Here is a 27,951-nt window from a genome sequence, read left to right on the forward strand (position 1 = left end):
GAGGCCATTTTAGAGTAATCTGATAGATAAAAATAAATAACTTATTGCTTTTATTCACAAGGTAGGATATGTTTTATACCTTTTTTATTTTTGTTGCACATTCGAAATTTCTTTCTATGATATTCCTGGCTCTCTTTCTTTGCCTTACATTATTTATTTCTTCATTTATTCTTACTCCTGCCTGGCTTCATGCTGTATAAAAAACCTCTCTTACTTCCCCTTCCCTGCTTACCTGAAGTTCTCCCTTCTATCATGGTCTTTATCCCATTTAATTTCACTATTTCCTCATCTTATTAAAATGACTTTCTGATTTCCCTCTACAACTTCCATTTTTTGCCCGTCTTTTTTAAAACCTCAGTATTTGTCCTACTCCCGGTCCATTTCATTTTCTCCACCACACCCTCATCTCAAAAGCCTCCAATCTTAATTCATCCTCCTGCTTTAAAGACCAAGTCTCGCATCTCCCATTAAGAGTGTTGCTCCATGTTAAAGACTTCACTGATATTTCCCCATCTTTATTTAATGTACCCATCATCAGGTCTCTTTGCATTTGTCTCTTTTGGAACTGCAATTTTTCTAATTTCTACACTACTTTGCCTCTTTTCATCTATAATAGTTCCCAATTGCATGAACTGTGCCAACTGTTATAGTTCATTCTCCCCTACTTTCATATTTAACTTAGCTTTCCAATTTCTCAAGAACCTTATTACTTTTATTTTCTTTTGTACTCAATAATTACTGTAATCTCTGGCTGTCTGACTATCTATTGCTTGGTCATCTGCAAACCTCAATTAATCACATTGCTGCCCAATTTTATTCCCATGCTACTCTTGGCATTTCCTCAGCACGTATGTTGAAATTACTGCCAATAATGGGCAGCCCCGCTTCACTCCTCTGCCAATCTTTATAATCCACTCAATACCCATCCCAATTCTTCTTCTGCTGCCCTTACCAATGCCACCCTCATTTGTGTACAAGATTCAGATAAGTTTGCCTACCCCTTCAGTCTACTCCCTCATTCTGCATTGACTTCATTGACCTCAATCTTAAAATCTCTCTCAAAAAAAAAAAAAAATGGTCTTCTCAAATCTGCGAAACACACCAAGATGTTTGATTATATTTGATAATATTTTTTATTAATGTACTCATCTTGGTTATAGTGTTCTAAATGTAAAAAAATGGCAAGAAAATTAGACAGGACTTAACAAATTGACAATTGCACAAAAGCACAACATATCCATACTGAAAAGAAAGACTCGTACTTTTCCACAGATTTTATCATGCGGTACAATGCGTTTCACCGTATAATAAAATTTTTGGAAAAGTACGTGTCTTTCTTTTTAGTATGGATATTAAATACTTCCACGAAGTGAAGCCCGAAACAATAGAATATGAAAGCACAACATGTGGACACAATGAAAAGAAATAATAAATGCTAGGTATGCATGGAAATTCAATAATTACTCTCCAACAACTTATCATATCGCCAAATAAGCGGAAGCATTTGTTATTGAGAATAATGTTTGTGAAGTTATATTTCAAGAAGTGTATGTGGCACGATCATATTTACTTAAGGTCTTCTGAAAAGTTGAGCTGCAAGAAAGTGAGGTTATTGCAAAATATTGTTTAATTCACAATTTAATGTCTTAACAAGAATGAAAAATAATAATTAATGACAATGTTCCTGATTTTGTGAAAGTAGTCTCCAGTATCCGCCAAGGATGGCTTGTACATGTTAATTCTTTATTTTTTACTAATTGTATAAATTATAAAATAATCAGTGATAAGATTATTTACTTTCAATATTTTCATCAAAATGCAGTTGAATCGGAGCCCGTGAATATAAATCAGTCGATTCCTGAATACTGTTAAAAAAAATTATTAGCCAAGCTTTTATGGTATTTTTAGAAACAATAGTGCCAATGGGAGTATTTTGCTCTGTAGGGAGGTTATACAACACATAAAACACATAATTTTAGGGCATTAGTATTTTTTCAGAAATTTCAAATATCTACAGAGCTGCATTTGTTAAAACTTTGCTTTATCTAACAAATACGGGGGAAGTATGTAAATGAATGGTTAAAAAGTGTGCTTATTTGCATTAACGAGGTATCATATGCAATATTCCTGGAGGATGGTGGCCTATTGCAGGAATATATTTCAGAGAGTAGCACAGTAGAAAGGCACCTGAGTCTTAATAATTATTGTAAATGAACAAAAGGCAGTGCATAACCCTTGAAGAACCTAGAATCGTCGATTCAGCCATAAGAGATAATTGAAGCTATGCAACTCTCAGTTACAGTGATGTAGGAGACCAATTTTAACTTGGAATATAAAGGATAATCAGTTTTATTTGTTTTGAAGTTTTTTTTTATTTTCCAAGGAAGACAAGTTTTGTGTTTCTGTTAGATTTTGTCTAGCTTATCAGGTGATATTTTGTCTAGTATTTATGCTACAATTATATATGTATTCCAATATGATTGCTTTTTTCTGATACTCTTGTGTTCATGTTGACTAATTTTCATCTTGCAGTATCCATTGAGGTGTCACAAGGCTGGTTCCATACTTAGGAATGGTTTAGGCCGTGTCATTTCACTGTCTGTGGATTCATCTGGACTCTTATTGGGTTGCCATGGAGCTGACACAAAAGTTGAAATTTTTCAATTCAGGAAGGAATTGGAAGCTACACTTAAGGCTAAGAAGAGGCTCCGCAAAGAGCGTAAAAAGGCTATCAAGTAATTTAATATTATTATCGTTGTGTGGTTGTTGGATTTTGGTTGTTTATATGCGCTCTGAAATGTTTTTAAAGGCATGATTGATTTCCTGTCATTATTTGTATATTGACAATAGTGTTAAGGCTGTGTAGTGCGGATCTCATGAGTATGTTAAAAAATTATCCTAAAAATGTAAGGGTACTATGATTAGATATCTAGTTTTGAGAATTAACCAAATTTACCAGTTTCTTCCTTCTGTGATACCCATTTCTTTACCCCCTCCCCTTTCTCTTTATTCATCTTGCATGGTTAGAAGAGTCAGGAGAAAAAGTATCTATTATAGGAAAAGTAATTTTGGTTCATGCTTAGAGAGAAACAGTTGTAGAAAATATATTCTGGTGTGTATTTAGTTTACATCAGGCACTACAATTATACTCTCCTATTAGTGGCCTTGTTTCTATTGAAAGTGGTGTTATTTTATGACATATTATATGATATGGAAAAAAGTTAGGGTCATTTGTTGCTTGTCACTTAAGATGTGATGCAATGTGGAGATGCAAGATGTGATGCAATATCTCACCCCTATCATTTAACCTCTTTGAATCTAAGGTGAATACTACGCTTTGAGAAAATTGAAGCTAAATTAAAATCCATTTTGTGCATACTCTTGCAATATTTTCAAGTTGCCATTTGCTCCAAATCATATTTCATGCCATGATGATCTTACCAATGCAATTTTTAATTGTATTATCGTGGCGTTTAAATTACCTTCTCCTTTTATCTTTTATTTGTTGAGACTATCACCTTTTTTCTCTGGATTAATTGTAAGCGCTATTCTCAAGTTCCAGTGTTGAACATTGTACCGAGCCTTCTGCACAAGAGTACATTGCATGTAAGATTATACCTAGTGTTAAATCACTGACCTACCCCATTGGATAGATGCCAAAATTTCTTATTTATAAAACGTTATCTTTGATATTGATGATTGTTGATAAACACTCTTTCTGAGGGAGTTGGCAACATTTAACAACCCTCGCAAGAGCAGTTGAATCTTAAAAACAACCAATTGCAGTGATGCTGCTCCTTTACATAAAATATGCCACCAATTTGAAAAAAATAATCTGCTTATTTGAGAAAATTGTCATGTAATTTTGATAAAGTTGTGCAAAATCATTGATTTAATCAATTTCGGGTGTTGAATCAAGTGTGATGTTTTGGATGGTGGACATGATCAATGCATAGCAAATAATAATGCACTGTTCCACAGTTAAATCTGTTGAACAATTCATTTTTATTTGCTATGAATTGATTAATCAACTATGTAAATTTACTGATTTTTTCAATTATTAATCTAGTATTATATTTAAAATCAATATTGAATTTTACATTCCACCAATGCCTGGAACTTTGATTGTGTATGTCAAGTTAAAATATACTAAAAACACAATCCTTGGAATAATGTGAAATGTAATGATGTCATATTATGTACCATTTCAATTTTCAGTGGTTTCTTTAACTTTGAAAAAACGGGATGAAGCCCAAAGCTAGTTACTTGCTTTTACAATTATATTTGCTTTAATAGAGCCTAGGAATCCAAGAAATATGTAGAAGAAAAAGAGAAAAACAATTTTGTACAGCCAAAAAAAGTCCTTTCACCAGCAAGCTGTACACTTAATTTTGCAGTCGCGTACAAACATTGTAGAATTTATTTTAGTTCTCCTATAAATAATGTTAAGTACCATATTGATAGAATTGAGCTCTTATGGCTAGTAGTATTGAATGAATGTAAAACTCCAATAGCCGTAAACAGTTTACCTTTCTAAACAAAGTACAAATGAAATTAGTTTTTTCATAATTCATATGATTTTATTTGTACTTTGTTTAGAAAGGTAAACTGTTTACGGCTATTGGAGTTTTACATTTATTCAAGTTAAGTACCATATTTTAATAAAATGGTTCATCTTTATATTGCTCAGAAACTACATCACTATTGATTCATATATCTACCTATGCATGTGACAGGATTGAGTACTTTTTTAAGCGAAACAGTTCACAATGCTTTGTACATTGTAGTTAGGTTTATTACCTGCAACTTATTTTCCATTAGAGGTATTGAACCAAATGGAGTTTGGATTTCCCACCATATGATTGCCATCTAATTTAAGAAAGAAAGATTGATCTTGAAATTATTGGTTAATTGAGTAATTGGTAGATGAAAAGGAAAGTTCATATTCATGAATTTATTACTATTCTGTCATACATTTTTAATTTGGATTATATCAAAATAAGCTTGTAGGCTGTTGTTTCACCAAGACCTTAATTTTATGTGAACCTTAATTTTAGTTATTTTTCATTGGTTGTTGTGGTATAATCCTGGCCATATTTTTATTTACAGCTGTATCACTGAATCTTTGAATTAGAAATACAATATTCAGACAGCATTACAAGGTTATTTTTGGCATAGTATTTTTTTCCTGGATGTATTCTAATTCTCACAATTTCATTTTGTATTTCCTAATTAATCATTAGGGATGATGGTGGTCCTCCAGTTACGAATGAGCCAGATGCAGTTGTAGTTACCCTGAAAGATGAAGTACAGCGACTTCCAATACTCAAAATACCTCCAGCTGATGGCAAAATCAAATCCATAGATCTTATTTCTGGGAAAGGCGGAGAACTTCGGGTAAGAAACTTTGAACGGCCGATATTATTATGCTGAATATGTTCGATGTCATGAATTAAGTAGCAATTTTTCTAGACTAAATAAAGTATTAATATCTCAATGTTCAATATAGATGGTCCTAGTATTATAATTTTTTATTGATGTAGTTTATTTTATTTTTATTCCTAGGGTTATGTTTATTCTCGTCTGGTTGTATTCCTGCAAAATTTTCTTTTCGACATTTTTATAACTGTGCACAAAATATTATTTAACTTTGCCCACAAAATATCACATATAATTTGTTTTAACATAAGTTTGGAAAAATGTATGATAACCAGCCACTCTAAGATGCTAGCACCGAGTGCTAACCACAAACTGAAATAGCAAGTGTGCAATTCTGGGAATACCCCTCTCCTCATCGCTCGTTTTGCGAAATGTTACTTGTTAAGTGAACCATTTTTGGGACCAATATTTTTGCTCACTATGCAAATGCGAAGAGCTCATTGAGCTTGGTTCCACTGTACTAAATCTGTGCCTAGCATGACCATAATATAGTGTAACTGACTGGTTGTAGTTCCTATAGAGGAGCTAACAATATACAGTGGAACCTCACTTAACTCTCTTAGTGCGGTGGGCCGATATATCGGCTCTTGTGTAGGCTATTGTTTAAATCGCTGTAACTTACGGTTTTTTCTTTAATAATTTATGGTTTTTGTGCTATCGATAGGGTGAATTCCATACAATTATATAACACATTTTTTAATTTTTTATTAGTAATTTTAAATGCTTTTCAAAAAGTATAATTCTTACTATAATTTTATGTTCAGTTTTGTACCTGTCGGGAAGCTCAGCCTAATTGTCAGGTCGTTTATTTTTCTTAGTGGTCTTTCCACTATGAAATGCCACTGAAAGGCTACTAATCTGTTTTCATATGTAATCTCTTGAATGTCCTATGGTGTGGTGGTGTTGATATATAACTGCTTATTCAGACTTTGTTGATACAATGGAAATGAGAGCACTGCTTTGTAATCATTTTGGTTTATCTTGCCGTCCATCCCATCTAATCATTTGCACCCTGTATTGGATTACATTGTCAGTAGTGCTCTGTGAGTTAGAACTTCGTTTTTTTCTGCCTTTAGATTGTAAGCACATTGCCGCAGTCTCAAGGAAAGGGGAAAAGTCCCAATTTGACTCAGTGAGATCAGCCTTTTCAACAAAATCGAACTATGCAGAGGCTGACAAAAAAATTTGCAATTCACTGGTTTTTCCTTATTTATTTATAATTTTTTCTACTTGTCTTTTTGATTCTTTCTTATATTTAAATATGGTAGTTTTTTTGAAAAATGTTTAAAAAAAATATTAGTATTGTGTCTAAAAATCGAAATATTATTGCTAAAAAAATATTCTTCAAATTTATAATACTGTAATAATTACATTTATTTTTCAGATGATGTAAATGTATAACATCATTATTAAATACAATATCTTATTTTAAAATAAAAAAATTGCATATGGATATCTAAACAAATAGCTTCATAATGTTTTTTTTCCTAAGGTGATACATTTTCTTAAATTCCCCTTTGCACTTCTCACTAATACCCCTGGAATCCCCACCGCACTAAGAGGGTTAATGAGAACCTCACACAGTGAGTAATGTGCATAATGAGCAAAAATATTGATCCCGGAAACAACTCGCTTAATGAGCTAATTTTCGCTTATTGAGTGACAAAGAGAGGAGAATCCTCGGATTCATTGCATACCTGCTACTGCAGTTTTTCTTAAGCACTCTTTCTGCTAGCATCTTAGAATCACTAGTGATCACACATTTTTCCAAACTTGTGATCAAACATGTTATTAGTGATTTTTGTGTGCAAAGTTTAATAATATTGTTTGTATTGTTTTAAAATAGACACTGTAGAAAAATCCTTAAGAAGAAAGCCATGAGAGAATAAAATTAAAAAATAACAATGGAAATTAAAAGTAAAATTATTGAAAATCTGGAACAAGGTATGAGCATGACTGATCTAGTACCCACATCAACAATTGGCCTTTTCTGCAAGAACACAGGCAAGAATAAGGAGATAAATACTTTGAATAGGATGTAGGGTAACAAGAGTAATCACGCAATGGCTGTGTAATCTCAACGATGCTGAAAGGTTGCTCCTCCTATGTATAGATAAAAAGCAATTGCAATGCAACACCATTAATGAGAATATATAGTTTGTGAGTAGGGGAAGTGAATTTCACCGACCTCATCAATAAGATGTCAGGATCATTAACTGCTGAACTAGTATTTAAAGGGAGGCATGCGTGGTACAAGAAGTTAACAAGAAGAACCATCATCCGCGGCATTGTGAGGCATGGTAAAGCTGAAAACTCTGATTCAAAGGCAGCAGAGAACTTCATTGATGACTTCAAAAAGTTCTTAGATTCCAAGGGTTATCAGCCACAATGCATTTTTAATTGTGACAAGACAGTTCTCTTCGGGAAGATGCCGAAGCAAGCCTATATTTGTGCAGAAAACAGTGAAAGAGAATGCATGACCCGCATGGCAATGAAACACCATCTCATGCTGCTATTTTGTACAAATGAAAGCGAAGTTTGAAAATCAAGCCTGTGATTTTTTACCATTCAGAAACTCAGCGAGCCTTGAAGAAGTGTTATGGTCAAAACAGCAGTTTAAATAAGATGTGGAGGTCACAGGAAACTTTTGCATTGTACCATGTGTATGAAGAATCACCCTAATAAGGCAGTGGCAATGGGCACCATAAGTTTATTCAAAGATCATACTGAGTCATATTTTTACCAAATTTTTGAGCATTGGCAAAAGCAAATTTGTGTAGGCAGCTTTCTAGTTAATAGGAATTCGGTACATGTCACAAATAATGAACAATTTATTTTTTGATTTTACGAATCAAGTTCACATTCAAGGTTGCTTCATTCCGTGAAAGAAGAAAAGGTGGACGTGATCTGTGATCCTAAACAATACATGCAAAATTTTCTTTAAAGAAACCATGTACATAATTTATTTCTTCGTCATAGAATACATTATTGTTTTTCACATTAATTCATATGCAAAAAGTTATTTCACTAAATGCGTGTTTCGATTTACGAGAAAGATCACAGAATGGATTATGTCCATGTAAGATCGCAGAACTGATGACGTTCTACTGTAAGAACATGAAAAAAGGTTTGCACAATAAAACATGACCGAAATGTCCATACTAATTTAACCAATTTGGTCTAAAACACTTCCAATATAGGTTAACCATTCGACCTGCTCTAATTTTTGCTATTCTATTTCCTGTTCACCTCCGAGGTGAGAGTTGATGGCAAGGACACTGAGTAAGGATTTCAAGAAAAGATCAATGAAAACTTCTCTGTGGAATGTGATTTTATAAATGTGGGAATATGATTGTTGAAGCTAGAAGATAGGTATAGGTCTACAGGCATTTGAGTTGTAGGTGTTAAGAAGGAATGAAAAGGTAAAATGGATGAAAGGAAACAAACAAAGAAGTACTAGGCATGGTGGGGGAGGAGAGAGGATTGTTTAGAGGAGTCCAAGGAATGCAGAAAAAGTGGATGCTGAGTGCTTTTTGGTGATGGAATGGTAGACTGACAAAGGGGAAGGATATTTGGAAAGCAAGGTAGTTGGTGGGGAAGGAAAGGCATATAGGATGGAAAGAAATGAGTATAAATAAAAAGTATACCGAATTGAAGATTGTTTTATTTTAATGTGCATGCCAGGTGCTGTTTTGTTAGACAAAGCTAAGAAATTTAGCAATGATTCTGAATGTGTACATCGAAAACCTACCTTAAATTATATACCTAATATATTTTGGAAACACTTTCAGTTAGGATTTATTTTATTTTCCAGTTGCTAACCAAATGTTGATTTGTTATCAATGAAATGCTCATTTTGGGCCATCTAAACTAATGCCTTTAAGAATTGGGAATGTATGGTGAGATAGTTTTGGACCTTTTCATGTAGTAAAATAGTTTGCTTTTTCTTCATCATATCACATCATTATGTGTGTTCTATCGCTTTTTGACAGACTCTTTATGACAAAAATTTAAAACAAAGTATTCACAGTTGTATGTTTTAAATCAACACAAAATTTCTCCATTGGGTGAGACAATTTTGGTTAGTTCTGTTGAACAAGGCCTTCCAAAATTAAATACTCATGCCAAGAATACTGTTTTTCCTTAACTTTAGTTAAATAGGCAATAAAAGGTTTTTTTAAAAAATCAATTGTTGAGAAATGATGATATTAAATAATTTCTCACAAACATTTATTCCTCAGCTACTGATGCAATTGCTAATAAATTATGAAACCTACATTGATTGATTACCATTCTCTCCAAAATTATACAACTTAAAAGTATGTCTTATGCAAGGAATGTATTATTTTTATTTTAGATTGCTACCACTTCACGAAATAATATCCTCAGCTTGTACAGCCTTCCCACGGTGGACATTCCTAACGAAACAAAGAAGGAAGATTGTTTCCAAACCTTAGGAACAATAGCAAAATTGGGCCATCGTTCTGAAGTGAGAACACTTTGTTTTAGCTCTGATAACTTAGGTGTGTTATCAGCCAGCTCAGAAGCAATAAAACTGTGGAATAGGTAATGTGAGGTTTTCTATTTCAAGTACTTCTTCTGTTTTCTTGTGCCTTTGTTTTATAACCATCCACACCTACGTGGATTCTTGGTAAATGTTATCTTTAGTTAAAAATAGTTTTGTTTGTATCTTGTAAATTTTGTATTCACAGGACAATGCATAAAGTTGAATTTTTGATTATTTAATTAGCAATTGAAATTGTCACATTTGACTTCTTCAAAACCAATTAATCACTATAAATGATGTCTATTACATTGTGAACTTCATCTATGTAGATACATATTTGGATGCAGCTAATACATTATCATAGCACATGGTATGAAGCATTGTCCCATTGTCATTATACTATCTTGTTTACATGCTCACTAGTGATCACTTTCCTTATAAATTACATGCATTATTGGAACATTTTATAATTAAATAGTTGTTCTGTAAAATGTTTGTAGAAAGTTAATGAAATTCATCTGTGAATGTTGCAGTCTTGTTGCTGATATTCAGCTCTTGTTTATTGTTTTCTATAATCAGGCCTTCATTGTCATGTCTACGCACTGTGACTGGAGAAGAGACTAAGAGTGGTAAAATTTCATCCCTTGGATATGTGCTCTCAGCATGTTTTGTCCCTGGTGATAGGCATGCGATCATTGGCATGAGGGATGGTAAATTGTTGGTGGCAGACATTGGTGCTGGAGATATTCTGGAAGAAATTCCTGCTCATTCCAAGGAAGTGTGGTCCATTTGCTTGACTCATGATGAGGTAAGAAGGATGCCCATATGAATATTTTTGTTGTTCAAATGTATTTCTAAACATTTTGAAGCTGATTAATAATGAAATGTCTGTGGGCTGGCTACTGCTCAAGCATATTGTTTCCTAGCCACTATTTATTATTGATCGAAATAAGACTATGAGTTTGGTATTCATATGGAAAATTTTATTATGGTTTTTATAATATATTATAATCATAATTTTTATATATTAATCGGTGGTTACAAACCACAATGGATTTTATTGTTTTATTAAAAGCAAAAAAACAGAGTTCCTGGGTATATATTTATATGCATTTTACTTGAATACCAAGTCGACCCCGGTGTGACGGGGTAACGTCCTCATCTGCCATTCCAAGGGTCGCGGGTTCGATTCCCGCCTGGGTGAGTTTTCCTCCACCCAAGGCTTGGATGTTTGTAAATGTGACCATTGCTATCGTTGTTAGTTCGATGGCAAGGCCAAAATGTGCTGTTTTTGGACTAATACTGAATAAATAAATAAATAAGTCACTAACATAGTCCCAAAAAATACATTGTCAGAGTGATTGCCAATAATAAAGTTTGGTTGAGAATGTTGTAAAATTCGTGCTAAATGCAATGGCTGGTAGTTTGTTAAATAAAGTGATGCTCATGTAATTCACTGAGCCTTGGGTCATAGCGAAATTAGAATATCATGCATTAGTGTATGTCTGTTTCTTGTTTTATAATTACACTGGATCTTATCTAGAGATTATTAAAATTTTCTTTTATATCTCATAAGATTACATAAATATATGTATAAATGGTACGAGTTTGGTCTGATAAGTTCTGGGCCTCCCCCATTGTCACTACTTGCTTGATTTTTTCTATAATTTAGGCACAGCTGTCAGTAGCTGCCATGTAAAATTGCTAGCTATTCTATCCTGCAGTTCACTTTAGCCAGTCGTTTTATCAGTTGTAGTGTATGTGTTGTTAGAAGTAATAAAATGTCGAGGATCATGCATTGATAAAATTCTTCATGAAAGAAGGTTTAATGCTGGCCCAAATTCATTTGAGGATTGTAAATATGTATGGAGACTTTTCTCATATCTACTGTAAGAAATGGACAGCTGAGTTTAAACATGGTTGTGAAAGCCTCCAGGATAATCCACGAGAAGGATGTCTGAAAAGTGCAACCACACCAGAAATCATCAAAAAAGTATAAGACATGTGATTGTGGGAGATCAACGCACAAATTTGGGTGAAATTGCTAATACTGTAAGGATATCAAAAGAATATGTCGGTTACATTTTGCACCAGTAATTAAATGACGTGACAAAGCAAGATGGGTGCTGCACATGCTCTCTATGGTTAAAAAAATGCACACAGACAACTCTTCTGTGCTTGGTACGCTTTAAGAAAGAAAATGTGATTTTCTACATTGATATGCGACACTGCATTTAACATGGATTATGGAACCTAGTTATTGCACACTAGAATCGAAACATCCATGCATGCCATGGGTAAAGAATGATTCTTCAACTCTGAAGTAGCCAAAGGCAATGCCATTGGCTGTGAAGGCCATGGCGTTAGTTTTTTAGGTTGCGAAAGAAATTATGTTGATCTTGAGAAAGATAAAACAGTGGCTTGGGAGAACTATTCTAACCTGCTAACAAAACTGGATGCAAAAAAGAAGCAGACCTGGCTTGCAGAGGACTGAAACCATATTCCATCAGGGCAATGCAACTGCCCAAAAAAATGCCTTGGTGATGGAAAAATTGAGGGATTTCTACTATGGAGTGCTTGGACATCCACCCTATTCCCTGCAGGGATATGTCTCCCTTCCACATCCTCCAAATACTCAAACATTTCCTCGCTGGTCAAGGTGTTTCCTCCACTCAAGAAGCGAATGTGACTGCAGGTGAGTACTTTGCAGCATTTCTGGAAGAACTCTTTGGAGATGGGATAATGGTACTGTAACACCGCTGGATGAAATTTATAATTGTGATTATGTCAAAAAAGTATGCAGTAATGAGATCACAACTCGAAAGGAACTTAGAATAAAATCGGCCTGTATTTGCCTGTTTCATAGATTTTGCAAAGGCTTTTGATAGGGTGAATTGGGAAAAACTAATGAATATAATGCAGAAAATAAGAGGCTAATCCGCAACATGTACATGTCTCAGACTGCTCAGGTGCGAGTGGGAGACAGAGAGTCCGAATTGGCAGTTCAACTTCCTTGTAGTTAGCCGGATTTTAATCCATGCAAATACGCAGGCTGTCCAGAGACTAACCTCCATTTTCGTGTAGTGTGAGAATTATTGGAGGAAGTCGAATGGTCAATGTATTGATGCATACAGTAAGTCAGGGTGCCTCGAGCTGTAGTGGTTGGAAGGTTGTGCTGTTCGTTGTTTGTTACAATAGTGAGTCAAAATGGATAATCCAAATGTGAAGTTCGTTCAGGGATAAGGATTTTACTGATAAAAACTTAATAGCTGCTGACATCCATCGGTAAATTTTTGTTCTGTGCCAACCAAATGTGATTAGTTACAGGAGTTGTGCATCAGTGTTGACGTTCGTTTTAGAGTTAACTTAAATGGCCATGATTATGATAGGAGTGGCCTCCTGTCTGTGGTGAACAATGAACTGCACCTGAATATTGACGAAAAGTTTGTGATGACTGACAGTTTAAAGTATCTGAAATCTTTAGAATGGTTTCCTCAGATTTCTACGACTTTGCTCCATGGGAACACTACTGGAAAGTTAGGCTACTCCATGTTTTGTGCTCATCTCAATGAAGAACTTCAAGATGCCATTATTGGTTGGCTGCAGTCTCATGTGGCAGGATTTTATATGTAAGCTGAAGGAATATGAAAACTAGTTCAGAGATATGACTAATATTTAAATCTTTTGGCGAATATGTATAAAAATGGGGATCGAGATGGTGCGGGGGCTAACGTACTGGCTTCCCACCGTGAGGGCGCGGGTTCAATTCCCGGCGGTGTTGAATATTTTTCAGAGGTATCTCGATCCCTACTTGAGGTGCTTTGTGGAGGGCACTTTGAGTGAGTATGCCGTCCGTCGGATGGGACGTTAAACTGCGGACCCCTTGGCGCCTTTCGTAAAGAGTAGGCTAATGCCGACACCGGGTTTCTCTCCACCCTTCATCCTTTCCTGTCCATCCCCTATGGCGCAAATGACCTTAGCTGTCGGTCGCCTCCCCTCAAAACTACTACTACTATGTATAAAATAGTAGAGATATGTAGTTTTGAGATGAAATTAACAAATTTTCTGTATCAATTTCTGTGTATTTTTTATGGTATAATAGAGGTTACTTTCTGGACAGCCCTCATATTTTAATTCAAGAATCATATCCTGTGTATATCTGCAACTAGAAGTGGCTCATGTTTATTGGCACCAGATAATCTGAAAATATCACCAAAGCAGCTGTATATATAGCTTTAGCCAGGGGAAGTTTTAAATGAACAGTGCTTTCCTAGCTAACTAGTTATTAGTAATTTGACCTTTTAATAAGTATGTTTAATATTGCCTGTAAGAGACAAAGCTAGTCCTTCAGTAAAAAAAACAGCATTTAAAGAGTGACTGGATATCCTAGTTTTTTTAAATGTAAATGTTTTACAGATTGTTGCAATATTTGTGAATGTACAAAATATATTTGGGAAAAAAAACATCCATGCTTTCCCATTTTACATTGATAGGTATGTGTTTTAAGTTTCAAAGTGTTTGTCCCTTGTCATTAAGGAGGAATGGCATACTGGGTCCAGATACTTTTAAATAGGTTTTATGCACTCATCAGAATCTCTTCATGGCAGAATAAATGATATGACCCAGGTGAAATGAAATTTCTTTGTTAAAAGTTGATATTTTTATTTAATTTCGACAGAAAGGATGTATTTCCGGAGGTGGTGACAGCACTGTGAGGTTTTGGAGTTTTGAGCTAATTGAAGATAAAAAGAATACCACAGAAGATTCAGACGGAACTGTTGCCAAGGGTAAAGTTTTGTCATTGTTTAATACAAGAGCTTTGAAGCTGGAGGAAACAGTTTTGTGCATATGTGCCACCCCCAACGGACGATTCATTGCCGTTGCACTTCTGGATTCAACTGTAAAAATATTTTTCATGGATACATTAAAGGTTAGTTGAATGGCTGTGAATTCAATTTTAATCAGTTACTTTGAAGCATCCTACATGATCTCTTCAAAACTTAATATGTTAATGCAGAAAAATTAAGGAATAAATTGATGTATAATTTTTTTAGCCATGTGTCCAAAATATACATTACAAAATGAAACTAATTTTACGCCCTTTAATTGGTCACAATAAAACTCGATAAAAAGTCTGTTGAAGATTACATGGTATGTTTTATGTCACAATATGAAATACTCCTATCTTTTATTATTTGTGACAACCAAGTATCAAATCAGCTATTAAAGTGGTTAGTCCTGTAAATGTGATTACACATTTTGGTTGGAAAAGTTGAAATTCCATGCTATTTGAAATGGATTTTCCAATTACAGCTGTGTTGTTGTACCAATGTGGAGTAATGAATTTGTCTTCACTGTTGTTTGGTGTAAAAATAATTAATTGTTAGAATTTCGTAAGATGGTAAAAAAAACTTTTTTTTCTTGCAGTTTTTCCTGTCCCTTTATGGTCACAAGTTGCCTGTGGCTTGCATGGATGTGTCATGGGACTCCAAATTAATTGCCACCGGTGGAGCAGATAGGAATGTGAAAATTTGGGGGTTAGATTTTGGGGACTGCCATCGCTCCATATTTGCCCATGATGATAGCATCACGTCTATCAAGTTTGTTCCCAAAACACATCTTTTCTTCACATGTGGACGCGATGGGCGTGTGAAACAATGGGATGGTGACTCTTTCAACAAAATTATTACACTTCAGGTGAATATTGCTTGCCTTGATATGATGATATCTGTGATTGAATGTGGTCCTTTAGCAAAGCTTCCATCGGTTTGTATAACATTTAAAGCACATTTTTCCATTTTTAAATCCAGAAAATTCAATTTTATGTCTTTGAATATGAAGGGGCACCTAAAGCCTAGCCCTGGCCACCTTATATAAAAGACATCAAATAGCTCCAACAATTATATTATATAGATATTATTTCAGAAGTCTGAATTTAAAACATTCTACAAATGTTATTTTCGGGGAAGTGTAAAAGTTTGGGAATCTTAAAATTCATGCTTGGTTTCCTTAACTGAGAGGTCTTAGTGTAATAATTCAATTTTCTGAATGCAATAATTCAATTATGATAGTTATCCCATTGGTTATCTTATATGTTTGAAGAAAGTGGAAATAGTCTACCTTCCGAGGAAACATTTCTTGTAGCCCAGGATGTAATTATCTTTGTAGCATCCATTTTGGCGTATGCATATATTGAGAGAAGATGAATATATTTTCTATCACCAAATGCCAAGCAATTGGTGATGGAATACTTAAGACTGTGTTACTGAGTGGAGGATAAGCAAGTGATGGAAGGAAAATAGTATGATAAAGGGAAGCCAAAGGTATGCAGAATTGAAGAAGTTTTTATTTTAGTTCACAGTGTCATATGTTGTGGTGCTAGGCAAGGCTTAGAAATGTGTTAGTGGTTAGTCTTTGTGACTGTCTTCCCTAAATGGTTGACTACCATTAGTAATAATACATATATTGTAAGGTGTAATGGGGGATATTGAAGTTCAACATACATGTCACTGCTACAACCATTTTGCTTTGAAATATTAAACTTATTTTTTGAATAAAAAAGAATTATACATAAAATGCAGTGATTTTGGAAGGAGCGCATTATTTTATCATTTGGGAGTATTGCATGATGAGGGAATAAACAATATCACACCATCATTTAGAAGGCTAACTCTAATGGGAGGGACATTCTCTTTCTCTATGCCCCTAGTTTTTACCATCTGGCCTCATCTGGCTCCCAGTTTTTACCTCTGGCTCCTAGTTTTTACCATCTGTTGTATTATAATTTGCTATGTGGAAAAGTGGTTAAATTCAAGTGTAGACACGTAAGAAATGGTATCAGGTTTAACTTGCATAAAATATTTTACAGTCATTTAGATTAAATTAAACTCGCTCACCAAATGTTCACACCTAATTCATTTAAACAACCATCTTTGTGCCATTATCAACGCATTGTTACCAATTGGCAGCCTTGATAGTGACACACAATACGGAAATCATGGTCCATGGAATAAATGAAGTGTGATAAATAACCTAGTTAAATTAATGTAAATAATAATCTAATATCTTTAGTAGTAGTATTTAGGGGAGGCAACCGACAACTGAGGTCATTTGCGCCATAGGGGATGGATAGGAAAGGATGAAGGGTGGAGAGAAACCCGGCGTCGGCATTAGCCTACTCTTTACAAAAGGCACCATGGGGTCCTCAGTTTAACGTGCCATCCGACGGATGGCGTACTCACTCAAAGTGCCCTTCACAAAGCACCTCAAGTAGGGATCGAGATACCTCTGAAAAATATTCAACGCCACTGGGATTTGAACCCGTGCCCTCAGAGTGGGAAGCCAGTATGTTAGCCCCTGCACCATCTCAATCCCCTCTAATATCTTTACTGCAAAGAGTTATTATCATCAATGTTTTGGAAATTAGTGAGTTTTTTTGTTCTATTGAAATGTTATGTACTAAGCATAAGTCCAGTGAGGGATAGCTATCTTTGCTTGTGAATAGAATGGGGTATCGTAGATTTGTTACCCCCAATATAAAAGATTGGATTCTTGCCATCCTCATCCTTCACTGAAATTGATTTTGCTTATACAGGGCCACAGAGGGGAGGCATGGGCTTTAAGTGTGAGCCCAAATGGGAGGTTTGTGGTAAGTGCTGGATCAGATCATGTGCTGAGATTGTGGGAGAAGACAGAAGAGCCTTTAGTCCTGGAAGATCAGGAGGAGGTGGAGAGGGAGGAGGAAGCCAATGAGAAGGATGCCTTGGTAACAGGAGATAGCACGGTCGTTCCTGGTCAGCATGGATCTAATTTACCCTCCCGAAAAACCGTTGGCAGTGAGAAAGCAGTAAGGATTAGTTATACAAATTTCAGTGCGAAACCTCATAAAAATCATAAATAATTGTGTTCATTAATTGTATCACATATAATTAAATTAACTTGTTAATAATGTAGTCTGAAATTTAAAAAAGTCATTGTTGCTGGTTAAGAGATAAGTTGGTCTGAATATGTGCATCCTGAGAATATGAATGTGATGGCTGAAGGGTATAAATAAGAAATAAAAAATGGAAGATGCAAGTGATATGATCAAAATCTGCTTTCATGTTTGCAAATGGGTAAAAATTTTCTCATAAAGTAGAAAGATTTATTTTTGACATTTTTCTGAAACGTCGGGATTTTGCTGCACAGATTTCAATTATGACCGGAGTTCACTTCCCCCTCTTTTGATTAAATGACAGATTCCCTTGTGACAGTTGAGCACTTTTACATGCCAGCAGGATAAACATAATTAACCGATTCACAATTTTTTTGGGAACTGGCACTGTTCCTGAGGTGTGTTTCTTTCTCAATCATTCAACCATCACCACCATCTCCTCAAATTCTCTTCACATTATATTGGATGTTGATTCCATAGACCAGCTTTGGAAGATGACATTCAATAGTTCCATACCCAGAATATAACATGTGGATGATTAGTTTAATTTGGTTTTACTAGGCAAAGCTTTCCCGTTCACAACCAGCATTTGATCACAATTCTTGCTGTAGTTTTCCCTTTCTTGGTGAAGAACTTAATTGCAAAACAGTTCAATGCAACAATTTCAAAGTGTAACAATCATTCGCCTTGACCCGGATGATTTTTACCCTTTGGAATTGTTGCATTGAAATGCGCATTAGCAGATGACTCCATTAAAAGTTACTGATGTGGCATCTCCTGCAGTTTCTTTGGAATTTGCAAAACTGTTCTTGATACTTGTCGTGATACTGAAACTCGTGCATCATACTATTAAAATACCAGCTTTGACTCTACTGTAGCTCACTTGAGAAAGAAATGGGCATTATTTTATTAAAAGATTGAGTCCTTGTACAATGGTTGATGACATGTTGTCTAACTCATTTGAAATTAGTTTAATCAATAGTAGTTAAGACCTAAGGCAGAAACATGTAGCCTGTATGAACCCAGAATGTGAACAGAAGCGTGCAATTTGCTTAACCTACCTTGAAATTATGCTATCCTTCTAATGTAAATTGCAAGCACACTAAACCATCAACTGGGAGTTCCATTATTAAAAGCCTGTCCTTGTAAAATCATTTATTTTGGCATGCACATCTGCACTCAAAAGAATAAATATCAATAATGAAATTGTGGTATATTGCTTGTGGCCATTAGCCTTTGGGTGCCTGACAGGTTACGCATTCATAGCACTATAATTGGAAAAGGATATTGATGATAGTGAGGTGATATTGCAAAAAAAGAAATATGCTCATTGAATGACCTTTAATATTCATTATTAAGTTCATATTTGGTAGTATTTAATGTAGAGAATACTTTAAATGATGTGCATGACATTGATCCTTAATGCATATCAAGAAGATGGAAACTGGTTCTTGTTGCATCTTTTTTGTAACAGACATAGTCACAAGGGAAAAAAATCCTTCTATTTTCTCAATAAATAATACTTTTGATAGTTACATGACCCACAGTGGAGAGAATATCCATTTAAATGGTCAAAACATAACCGGTTCTATGCGAGGTTCTCAACATTCTGTTTTCCAAGTTAGACGTAAACTTCTGAAATCAATAAAATCAAGGGAAGACTACGAATGGGAGAGGCAGTAAGATGCTTGAATTTGGTAGGGGAGGAGAGGAAGGTTAGATGTAGCTTTTCCAGACTCGGCCAACTCCTCAGTGCAGGTACTGGAGGTTGAAACTGATAGAGTGTTGGAATTTGGAAAGTGTAGAAGTGTGGAGTGTCATCACAGTGAAAAAGTAATCATGAATGTGAAATAGTGGCATGTTTTCTCCCCTGAACCTCAAAAAATAAATGTTTTGTGAAGGCTAATTTGTGAATTTTAAAGGATTGAAAATATTCCAACATTAAGATTACAATGTTTCTGCCAATCTGACCAATGTCAACACTCAGCAGGGGGAGTAGTAATAACAGTTAATTATTTTTCCTTTTTGAACTGCATGCATATGATATGACTTTTGAGTTTGGCATACTTTACAATGAACTGCATGAAATTTCTAATGGATTGCAATTGTGAAATTGAATATATTTATGGGGTGTTATTTTGTAGAAAATAGTGGTGAAAGAAATAAATGTATGCAGAAATGTCCTATTCTTTACATAGATACAAGGAGAACACAAAAATATTGAGTTGATCGCCACTCCTCCATTTCTCTAGAACCTGGAACTGAACTTCATGCTGGGTTAAAAATGGTGGAATGATAAAAAACTCCATCAACTTTATTTTGGTAGAAGCCTCCTTTTGTCATTAATTGTAATAGCATATGGAAATTGGTGGCCTGTAGGATCATGTATTAATTGGATTTATTTTGTTACTTTTCAATTTCCGTGTAAATAAAGGCTGAGGACATTATGGAAGCAATAGAAGTATTTGAAGATTATAAGAGCAAGCTTGCTGCATATGAAGAAACCTGCAATGCACTTACCATTCAAGGGAAGAAAGATCTACCTCCGCCACCAGTGGCTCCCATTTTGATGTCAGCCTACAAAATTTCCTGTCCACACAGGTTTCTTATTGAAACAGTTAGAAGAATTAGATCAAGGTATGCATAGATGATAAGATGGTAATAATGGTGGAATACTACCTTGATCAAAAAGTTCCCGGAATAACCACCGTGTGGCGCTCCCATCGTTCCGATTTGAGTTCTGTTTTTTTTTGTTAAATTGGTACATCTGTTGTTGATATTCCCTTTAAATCTTAGTGTCATAACTTGACATTTGCAAAAGTTACGGTCGGTTTTCGGTATGTCCATCAGTGCTTCCTGCGATTTTTCCATTACTTCCTCTCGGCTGCTAAAACGCGTTCCCCGTAATGGTTTTTTAACTCGATTGAACAGAAAGAAGTCACAGGGAGCCAAATCAGGTGAATTCGGTGGCTGTTGGATGGTATTTGTTGCATTTTTCGTCAAAAAATTACGAATAATGATAGCACTGTGCGACGGTGCGTTATCATGGTGCAAAATCCACGAGTTTTCTGCCCACATTTCTGGTCTCTTTCGGCGAATTGCTTCACGCAAACGTCTCATAACGCCCAAATAATACTCTTTGTTTACTGTCTGGCCTTCTGGCAAAAATTCATGATGCACTACACCGTTGTAATCCATGAAAACCGTCAGCATTGCCTTCTTTTTTGACTGAAAACGACGTGGTTTTTTTGGTCTCGGCTCATTTGGTGAACGCCATTCACTTGCCTGATGTCTGGATTGCGTGTCGTACTCATAAACCCACGTCTCGTCTCCAGTAATGATCCTTTTGATGAATGTGGGATCGGATTCAGCCTCGCAAATCATGTCTTTTGCGACGTCAACACGCTCTTTTTTGCATGAAATTGAGGTCTCTTGGCACCAACTTTGCTGCTACACGACGGAAACCCAAATCATTAACCACAATGTCTTGGGCGGATCCATAGGCAATGTTCAAGTCCTCCGCTATTTCTCTGATGGTTAATTTGCGGTTATTGACCAACATTTCTTTTATTTTATCAATTATTCACCGACTTTCGATGTCGATGGTCTGCCACTGCGTTCATCATCTTCGATTGACTCACGACCACTTCTGAACCGCTCGTGCCACTGGTAAACGACCGTTTTTTTTAGAGAATCGTTGCCGAAACACTTTTCCAACATTTCCAACGTCCGTGCGCCACTAAATCCGTTTTTTACGCAAAATTTAATACAAGTTCGTTGTTGCAAATTTAAATCCATTTCTGAAATTGTAAAAAATCGCCAACACACACAGAGATAGATGTACTCTTGGCTACGTAACTTTTGCAAATGTCAAGTTATGACACTAAGATTTAAAGGGAATATCAACAACAGATGTACCAATTTAACAAAAAAAACAGAACTCAAATCGGAACGATGGGAGCGCCACACGGTGGTTATTCCGGGAACTTTTTGATCAAGGTAGTAGATTTAATGTATGCGCTAAAAATATTTGACTTGCTATTTTGTTGTTAAATTGGAAGATTTAAATGTTAAAAAGGCTTTACATAAAAACTTATTAGCATACAAGCAGGTACATTTAAGGGGTGAAATGTTCAGTGCCTCCGTACTGCTAGTATCTAGGAAATGCAACCAAATTATTACAAATTGTGGGTGAAGTAATTTTTCTAAATGAAGTTTGAATACTTAGCAAAAAAGAAGAATTCCAAGACTTTTATATTATGTTATTATTCTCCTATCTCTTAATGTTATACTAGGTCTTTGGGCTGGGTGTTCCCATCTTTAACCTGTCTCTTCTATGTATTTATATCTCTCCTGGGCTTCCTCTTTTCCCCTTTCTCTCTCCCTTAGGTCTCCTCTCCCACCTTCTTTCCATATGAACTTGGTCCATCCATTGTTCTGTTCTCCTGTAACTTCTCTGCTCTTTTTCCAGCTTATTTTTCACTCTTCCACTCCACATGTCCAAACCATTTTAATCTTCTCTCCTGTAACTGTCTACCAACAGGTCCCATCAAGACTGTTCCCTGGATGTAGTCATTCCTTATCTTGTCTCTCTTCTTTTCCCTGGACATCCGCCTCTACATCCTCATCTCATTGACTTTCATGTGAAAGTGACATTAAACTTTTAAAACATCTTGCAAACTCAGTGTGAATGAAGTGTCATGTATGTATGATATACAGCAATACACAATGTCTTGTTATCAATCCTTATTCACTCTATACCTCATCCCAAATTTTAATGCCAGAGGTTGCGTAGGCCACCCAGAGAATCTATGATTTGCCATTATTTATAGTTTGTGGTGAAAGTTTTTTGTTTCAGGTATCTTAAATTTTCAGTTCCAGATTTACTTAGGCTATTATTTACAGACTTAAACGGAATATCTTACATTCATAGAGGGAAAAGTTAATTTTTTAACAAAAGTATGAGTATCCAGGAATTAGCATATGCCTTATGTGCCAATTTACATATATTATGTCGGAGGGTTCTGTCTCTCTTTTTAAGGAACCTAAGTTAAAAATGGAACTTAAATTTGTCTTGTAGGTTGGTCATGATTAGTGTGACAAAATGTTCCTCAAAATTTCAAATTTATATAGATATGTATGTTTGTACATTATATAATATAATGGAATCTCGCTAACAAGGATAAACATTCCTATTTTTATAAAATTGGAGGTGACAACCATGCCGCTGTAGTATTACTATAGATTTAATTTTACAACAGTATGTGATGCCCTTAAGATATTCATTTCAATTAATTATTCATTAATTGAATTCTTAAGACTTGCTGATCCATGCTTATTTCTTCTTCCCTTTTTTTTAGTGACTTGGAGGAGGCTTTGGTGCTGCTACCATTCCCTTGGGCTTGTCGCTTCCTCCAAGCCACGCCTGATCTCCTGAAGCACAGTGGGCCAGATGCTGAGCTAATCTGTCGTACCTTGCTTTTTTTGGTTCGTGTTCACCAAGCTCCCTTAATTGGAGCCTCACATTTGTATCTATTGGTGACGAACATCACTAAGCTAGCTTTCGAGCACATAAAGAAAATCAGGGTAAGTCCTTTGTTAAAAAAATAACTTTAGCTAATGCCTTGTCGATACAAAAAATTAGGAGATTGAAAATGTCAACCAAAGTTTTTTAACAGAAAACTGTGAAATGGGCTCAAGAGAGTGGCAAATGGGTGGCTTTTCTTTCAATTTGTGATCATGTAGATAGATAGATGCCAGGAATTAATTAATTATTTCAAAACTTTGGGTAAAAATGGGGAAGAGGACTGAATTATTAAAAAAATTTGTAGTGTGATGTGGGCATTCCTGACATTCCTATTACATTTGAGATCAACTCATGTTTATCACAAATTAGGTCTTGCTGGTCCTGGCAAGAACTGAAACTATTATCCGCTGGTTTCAGTCATACCTTTGGTAGGAGAGGTGTTGAGGATGATCCGCAATATGCAGTGGGACCACATAATACGAGCAAGATCCGTTCTACGGTCTTTCTGGAAAAGTGAAACCCTCCTTTACTGAAACAACTTTTTGAATATAAATTAATTTAAACTATGATAATAGGTTCCAAGCCGAGATAAATTATGCACAAGGTTTATTCAAAGAAAATTACGTGTATATTGTTTAGGATTGTGGAACACGTTGACCTTTTCTTCTATCATGGAATAAAGTAACCTCAAATGCGCACTCAATTTGTAAAATCAAAAAAATTGTTAAATATTTATGATATGTGCATAATTCTTTTTTACTAGAAAGGTGTCTAGACACATTTGTTTTTGCCGACGCTTAAAAATTTGGTAAAAATGTGACTCGTGACTGAATTATTGTTTAATAAATTTATGGTGCACCTCACCACTGCCTTATTAGGGCAATACCTCGTATGCGTAGTTTATGCAAAAATTTCCCGTGAGCTCCACATCTCATTGAAATAGCTGTTTTGGACAACACTTCTTGAAGGCTTGTGGAGTTTCTAACTGATAAATAAGCAAGGGTTTGATTTTCAAATCGCCATTTGCATTTGTACAAAATAGCAGCGTGAGATGGCCTTTCATTGCATGTGTTCAGGAAATTCATTCTCTTCTATTATTATGTGCACATTTGTAGGTTTACTTTGGCATCTTCTTCCCGAAGAGAACCGTCTCATCATACTTAATACATGTTGTGGCTGGTAACTCTCAGAATCTAAGAGCTTTTTGAGGTCACTGATGAAGTTCTTTGCTCCCATGGACTCTGAGCTTGCTGCTTTGCCATGCCTTACTACGCAACGTTCTTGTTAACTTCTCGAACCACGCACAGCTCCCCTAAAATATATGCTCAGCCATTGATGATCCTGGAATCTTAAAAACAAGGTTGCCAGAAATCACTTCCCCCTTCTCACAAATTATATTCTCATAAATGGTGTCACATTGCAATTGCTTTTCGTTAATGCATTTGAGAAGCAACCTTTCAACATTTTTGGGAATATGTAACTGTTATATAGATACCCTTGTCACTCTATTTAAAGTATCTATCTCCTTAGTCTTGTTCGTGTTCTTGAAGAAAAGGTCAATTGATGTCAGCTGATTGTTGATTTGCGCATAACTTCTTCCCGATTGATGATCTCAATGATTTTATTTTTCATTTCAATTGTTATTTTTACGTTCTAATGGCTTTCTTCTTATTGATTTTTGTCCTGGGTCAATTTTAAAACTATGCACAAAATATTAATAAACTTAGCGCTAAAAACCACATAATACGTTTGAACACAAGTTTGGAAAAATGTATAAGTTAGCTGATTCAAAATACTGGTAATAGTAATTGGGTAAATGTGCAGTGAGCTCCATGACTATACTATAGGCCAAAAGGATCAATCTTTTGGCATTTTTGGTAGCAAGTGCACAATTACCAATGAAATACTAAATATTTGTCACAAGTTACAATAGGACGCAGTTGGTGATTTTTTTCCCTTCTGTATAATAGCAAATGGGGGAAGATAATTTTTTTCAGAGAATGGCTCATATCCATGTTCAAGTATTTAAATCACAATTAAAGTTCACTCTGGTGCATATTGCCCAAATGTGTAATACCAACTTATTGTGTAACTTAAAAAGATGTAATAAATAGTGTATTGATAACCAAATATTAGCAGTTTTCCACAAGTTAAAAAGTTATTACTAACGTGGTTTGGATGTACTACACCTTCAGGTATAGAATAGGGTAAGCTAAATTATTGTAAACACTTAAAAATGACTAAACAAACAATTAGCAATTCAACACTTAACTTAATTTTTCACATTCTATGTTTGTTGGTAAAAGTGATTGCTTGGGCTAGAATATCAATTTCTTTTGAGAGAATATTGCTTTGATCTCAGATCATATTCTGGCTATCCATTTACAAGTGAATTAAAAAAAAACTGTTCTGTCCTTGAAAAGCAATTAATCATTTACCTCTTTTTTTTTAAGGATGTGGTGGGCTACAATCTCCATGGTCTGGAATTTTTGCAGCGAGAAATTGAAGTTAGAGAAGGAGTTCAACTTTTCCGAGAGGCCACACTAGATAAACTGGAAAAGGACAAGAAAAAGAAGAGGAAGGAAAGGGCTATCAAGCGGGCAATTTTAAGACTCTAAATTTAACTCCAGTTGTACTCGGGATAAAAATTGACCTGTATCAGGTTCTCCAATGTTCTTTATTTCAAAATATATTGATAAACTCTCTCATTATTTCTTCGTTATTTATTGTAAATTACAAAAATATTATTTATCAACTGGCAAGTTGGGGAACTTAAAATATCCAGTTATGTTCGGAATTAAAGTTGCAATTAATATAAGTAATAATACTTGGTATCACTTAGTGGACATGCTTCATGTTAAACACACACCGCACATACGCTTTGTTTTCCACAAACTTTTAATTTTGTATGACCTGGGTTTTGCTGCAATGCAGAATTATCACCTTATGATATTACGTCATAGTGAAAATCGCATCATACAAAATTAAAAGTTTGTGGAAAACCAAGTGATTGTGGTGCTTATTAAATATGCAGTAATAGTCTGCCAAAGTTATCAACTTAATCTAATTAACAAGTGGAATTGATTTGAGTAATTTAGCTCTAATATTTACGTCATTTTTGGCCTCTCTCTTTGGAAAAATTAAAAAAAACGAATTATATGGAGAAAAAAATGACCTTAACTTTCCATACATAATATGGATTTTTTGCCATAAAATTTTGTTGGAAAAGCACAGTTAATATTATATGAGTGACAAACGAACCATGTAATGAATACGAAGTTTTTCATAGGGTAATAAATAATATTTTTACACAAATTTTAGGCATCTAAAGCCTCGATTTCTAATTCAGTTTGCTTAAAAATAATCACAAATATAATAATATTCATACAGTTTAAACTGCCAAAATCACTGAAACCTTTTCGTTCAAAGTCATCTTCATTTGACTTGAATAGTATGTTAAAGATATGGATTTCATTCTCATCACTCAGGTGTGCTATATCTTCAAGAATTTTTTCATCCTCATCATTTTAGATTCATTATTTTACTTTTTATTTGATCCATTAATGGTGCTTGAGAGGTGGCATTTCTTAAAGTCAAATTTTTAATGGATAGATCCACTGTATCTCAAGATTTCTTCTATCAATAGCATAGTTAGTTAGAGGTTCATTTGAATGCAAACAATCATGGGATATACTCCACCAGCCACTTTAATAGAGTCATCTGCCATTGTGCATCAAAATGCAGAAATTTCAGTTAAACAATCATTCACTGTGACAAGGCCTTCTACCTGGATCCCTAGGTGCTTAAACCAATTAAACTGCTGAGGCATCCTCTCATATTGTGAATTTCCTGGTATTTTTAAGGGATTAAGAATTACCATACATGCATTGCCCCAAGTATCTGCACTAGATCTTTCAATTCATTGAAGGAAAACCTCCTTGTGTTTAAATGTTTCCTTTAACCACGTAAACTCTTACCGACAGCTACTATACCAACCTCACGTTGATTACTGTTTATGATTTTAAAACCTATGGGTAAATGTATTTAATTCAGTTCTTTGCAATATTGAATGAACTCATTCACAGTATAGAATATGCTCTTTAAAATAAATATTCCAAGGCTAATTTTAAAAGGTTTTAATAAGTAAATACTTCTCACTCTATCTGGCAAAAGGTTATATAATTGCATATACCACCCTTCCCATTCATTTTTGAGTTTCTATGTTACGAAAACGCAAAATATGTTTTTTGAACTGTTTTAATACAAATGATATTTTATTTGCGCTAAATTAATGAATATTTTAAGAAATAAATATTAGATTGAAAAATGTATAAATGGTTGGTTAGACTTTGCAGTGACTTAAGCTGAGTTTTGCAAGATTCCCAATACAATAAATGAGACATAATACAGGTCTCTTTTGTTTTTTTAATAGAACTACTTTCATTCTACTTCATGGTAACATAGGAAATTAGAAGTTTGATGGGCTAAATATTTATTTATTTGGATTTATTGGAATAGAATACATGAGTATAGGGTTGTTTGGCT

General features: G+C 34.9%; 1 protein-coding gene across 1 annotated transcript in view; it reads left to right on the plus strand.

Moving 5' to 3' along the window:
- Positions 1-26,649, plus strand: part of LOC139686728 (WD repeat-containing protein 3) — a 37,814-nt gene extending 11,165 nt beyond the window's left edge. The window contains exons 5-14 of the mRNA XM_071583749.1: positions 2,533-2,735; positions 5,244-5,397; positions 9,797-10,005; positions 10,526-10,754; positions 14,625-14,876; positions 15,374-15,643; positions 17,541-17,792; positions 20,314-20,516; positions 23,240-23,465; positions 25,860-26,649. Coding sequence (XP_071439850.1) covers positions 2,533-2,735; positions 5,244-5,397; positions 9,797-10,005; positions 10,526-10,754; positions 14,625-14,876; positions 15,374-15,643; positions 17,541-17,792; positions 20,314-20,516; positions 23,240-23,465; positions 25,860-26,024 — 2,163 coding nt within the window. The 3' untranslated portion in view covers positions 26,025-26,649. The remainder of the gene's footprint in view (positions 1-2,532; positions 2,736-5,243; positions 5,398-9,796; positions 10,006-10,525; positions 10,755-14,624; positions 14,877-15,373; positions 15,644-17,540; positions 17,793-20,313; positions 20,517-23,239; positions 23,466-25,859) is intronic.
- Positions 26,650-27,951: the final 1,302 nt, after the last annotated feature.

This window comes from Hetaerina americana, unplaced genomic scaffold, assembly GCF_022747635.1.
Source record: "Hetaerina americana unplaced genomic scaffold, ioHetAmer1.1.p SCAF_15, whole genome shotgun sequence".
NCBI lineage: Eukaryota > Metazoa > Arthropoda > Insecta > Odonata > Calopterygidae > Hetaerina > Hetaerina americana.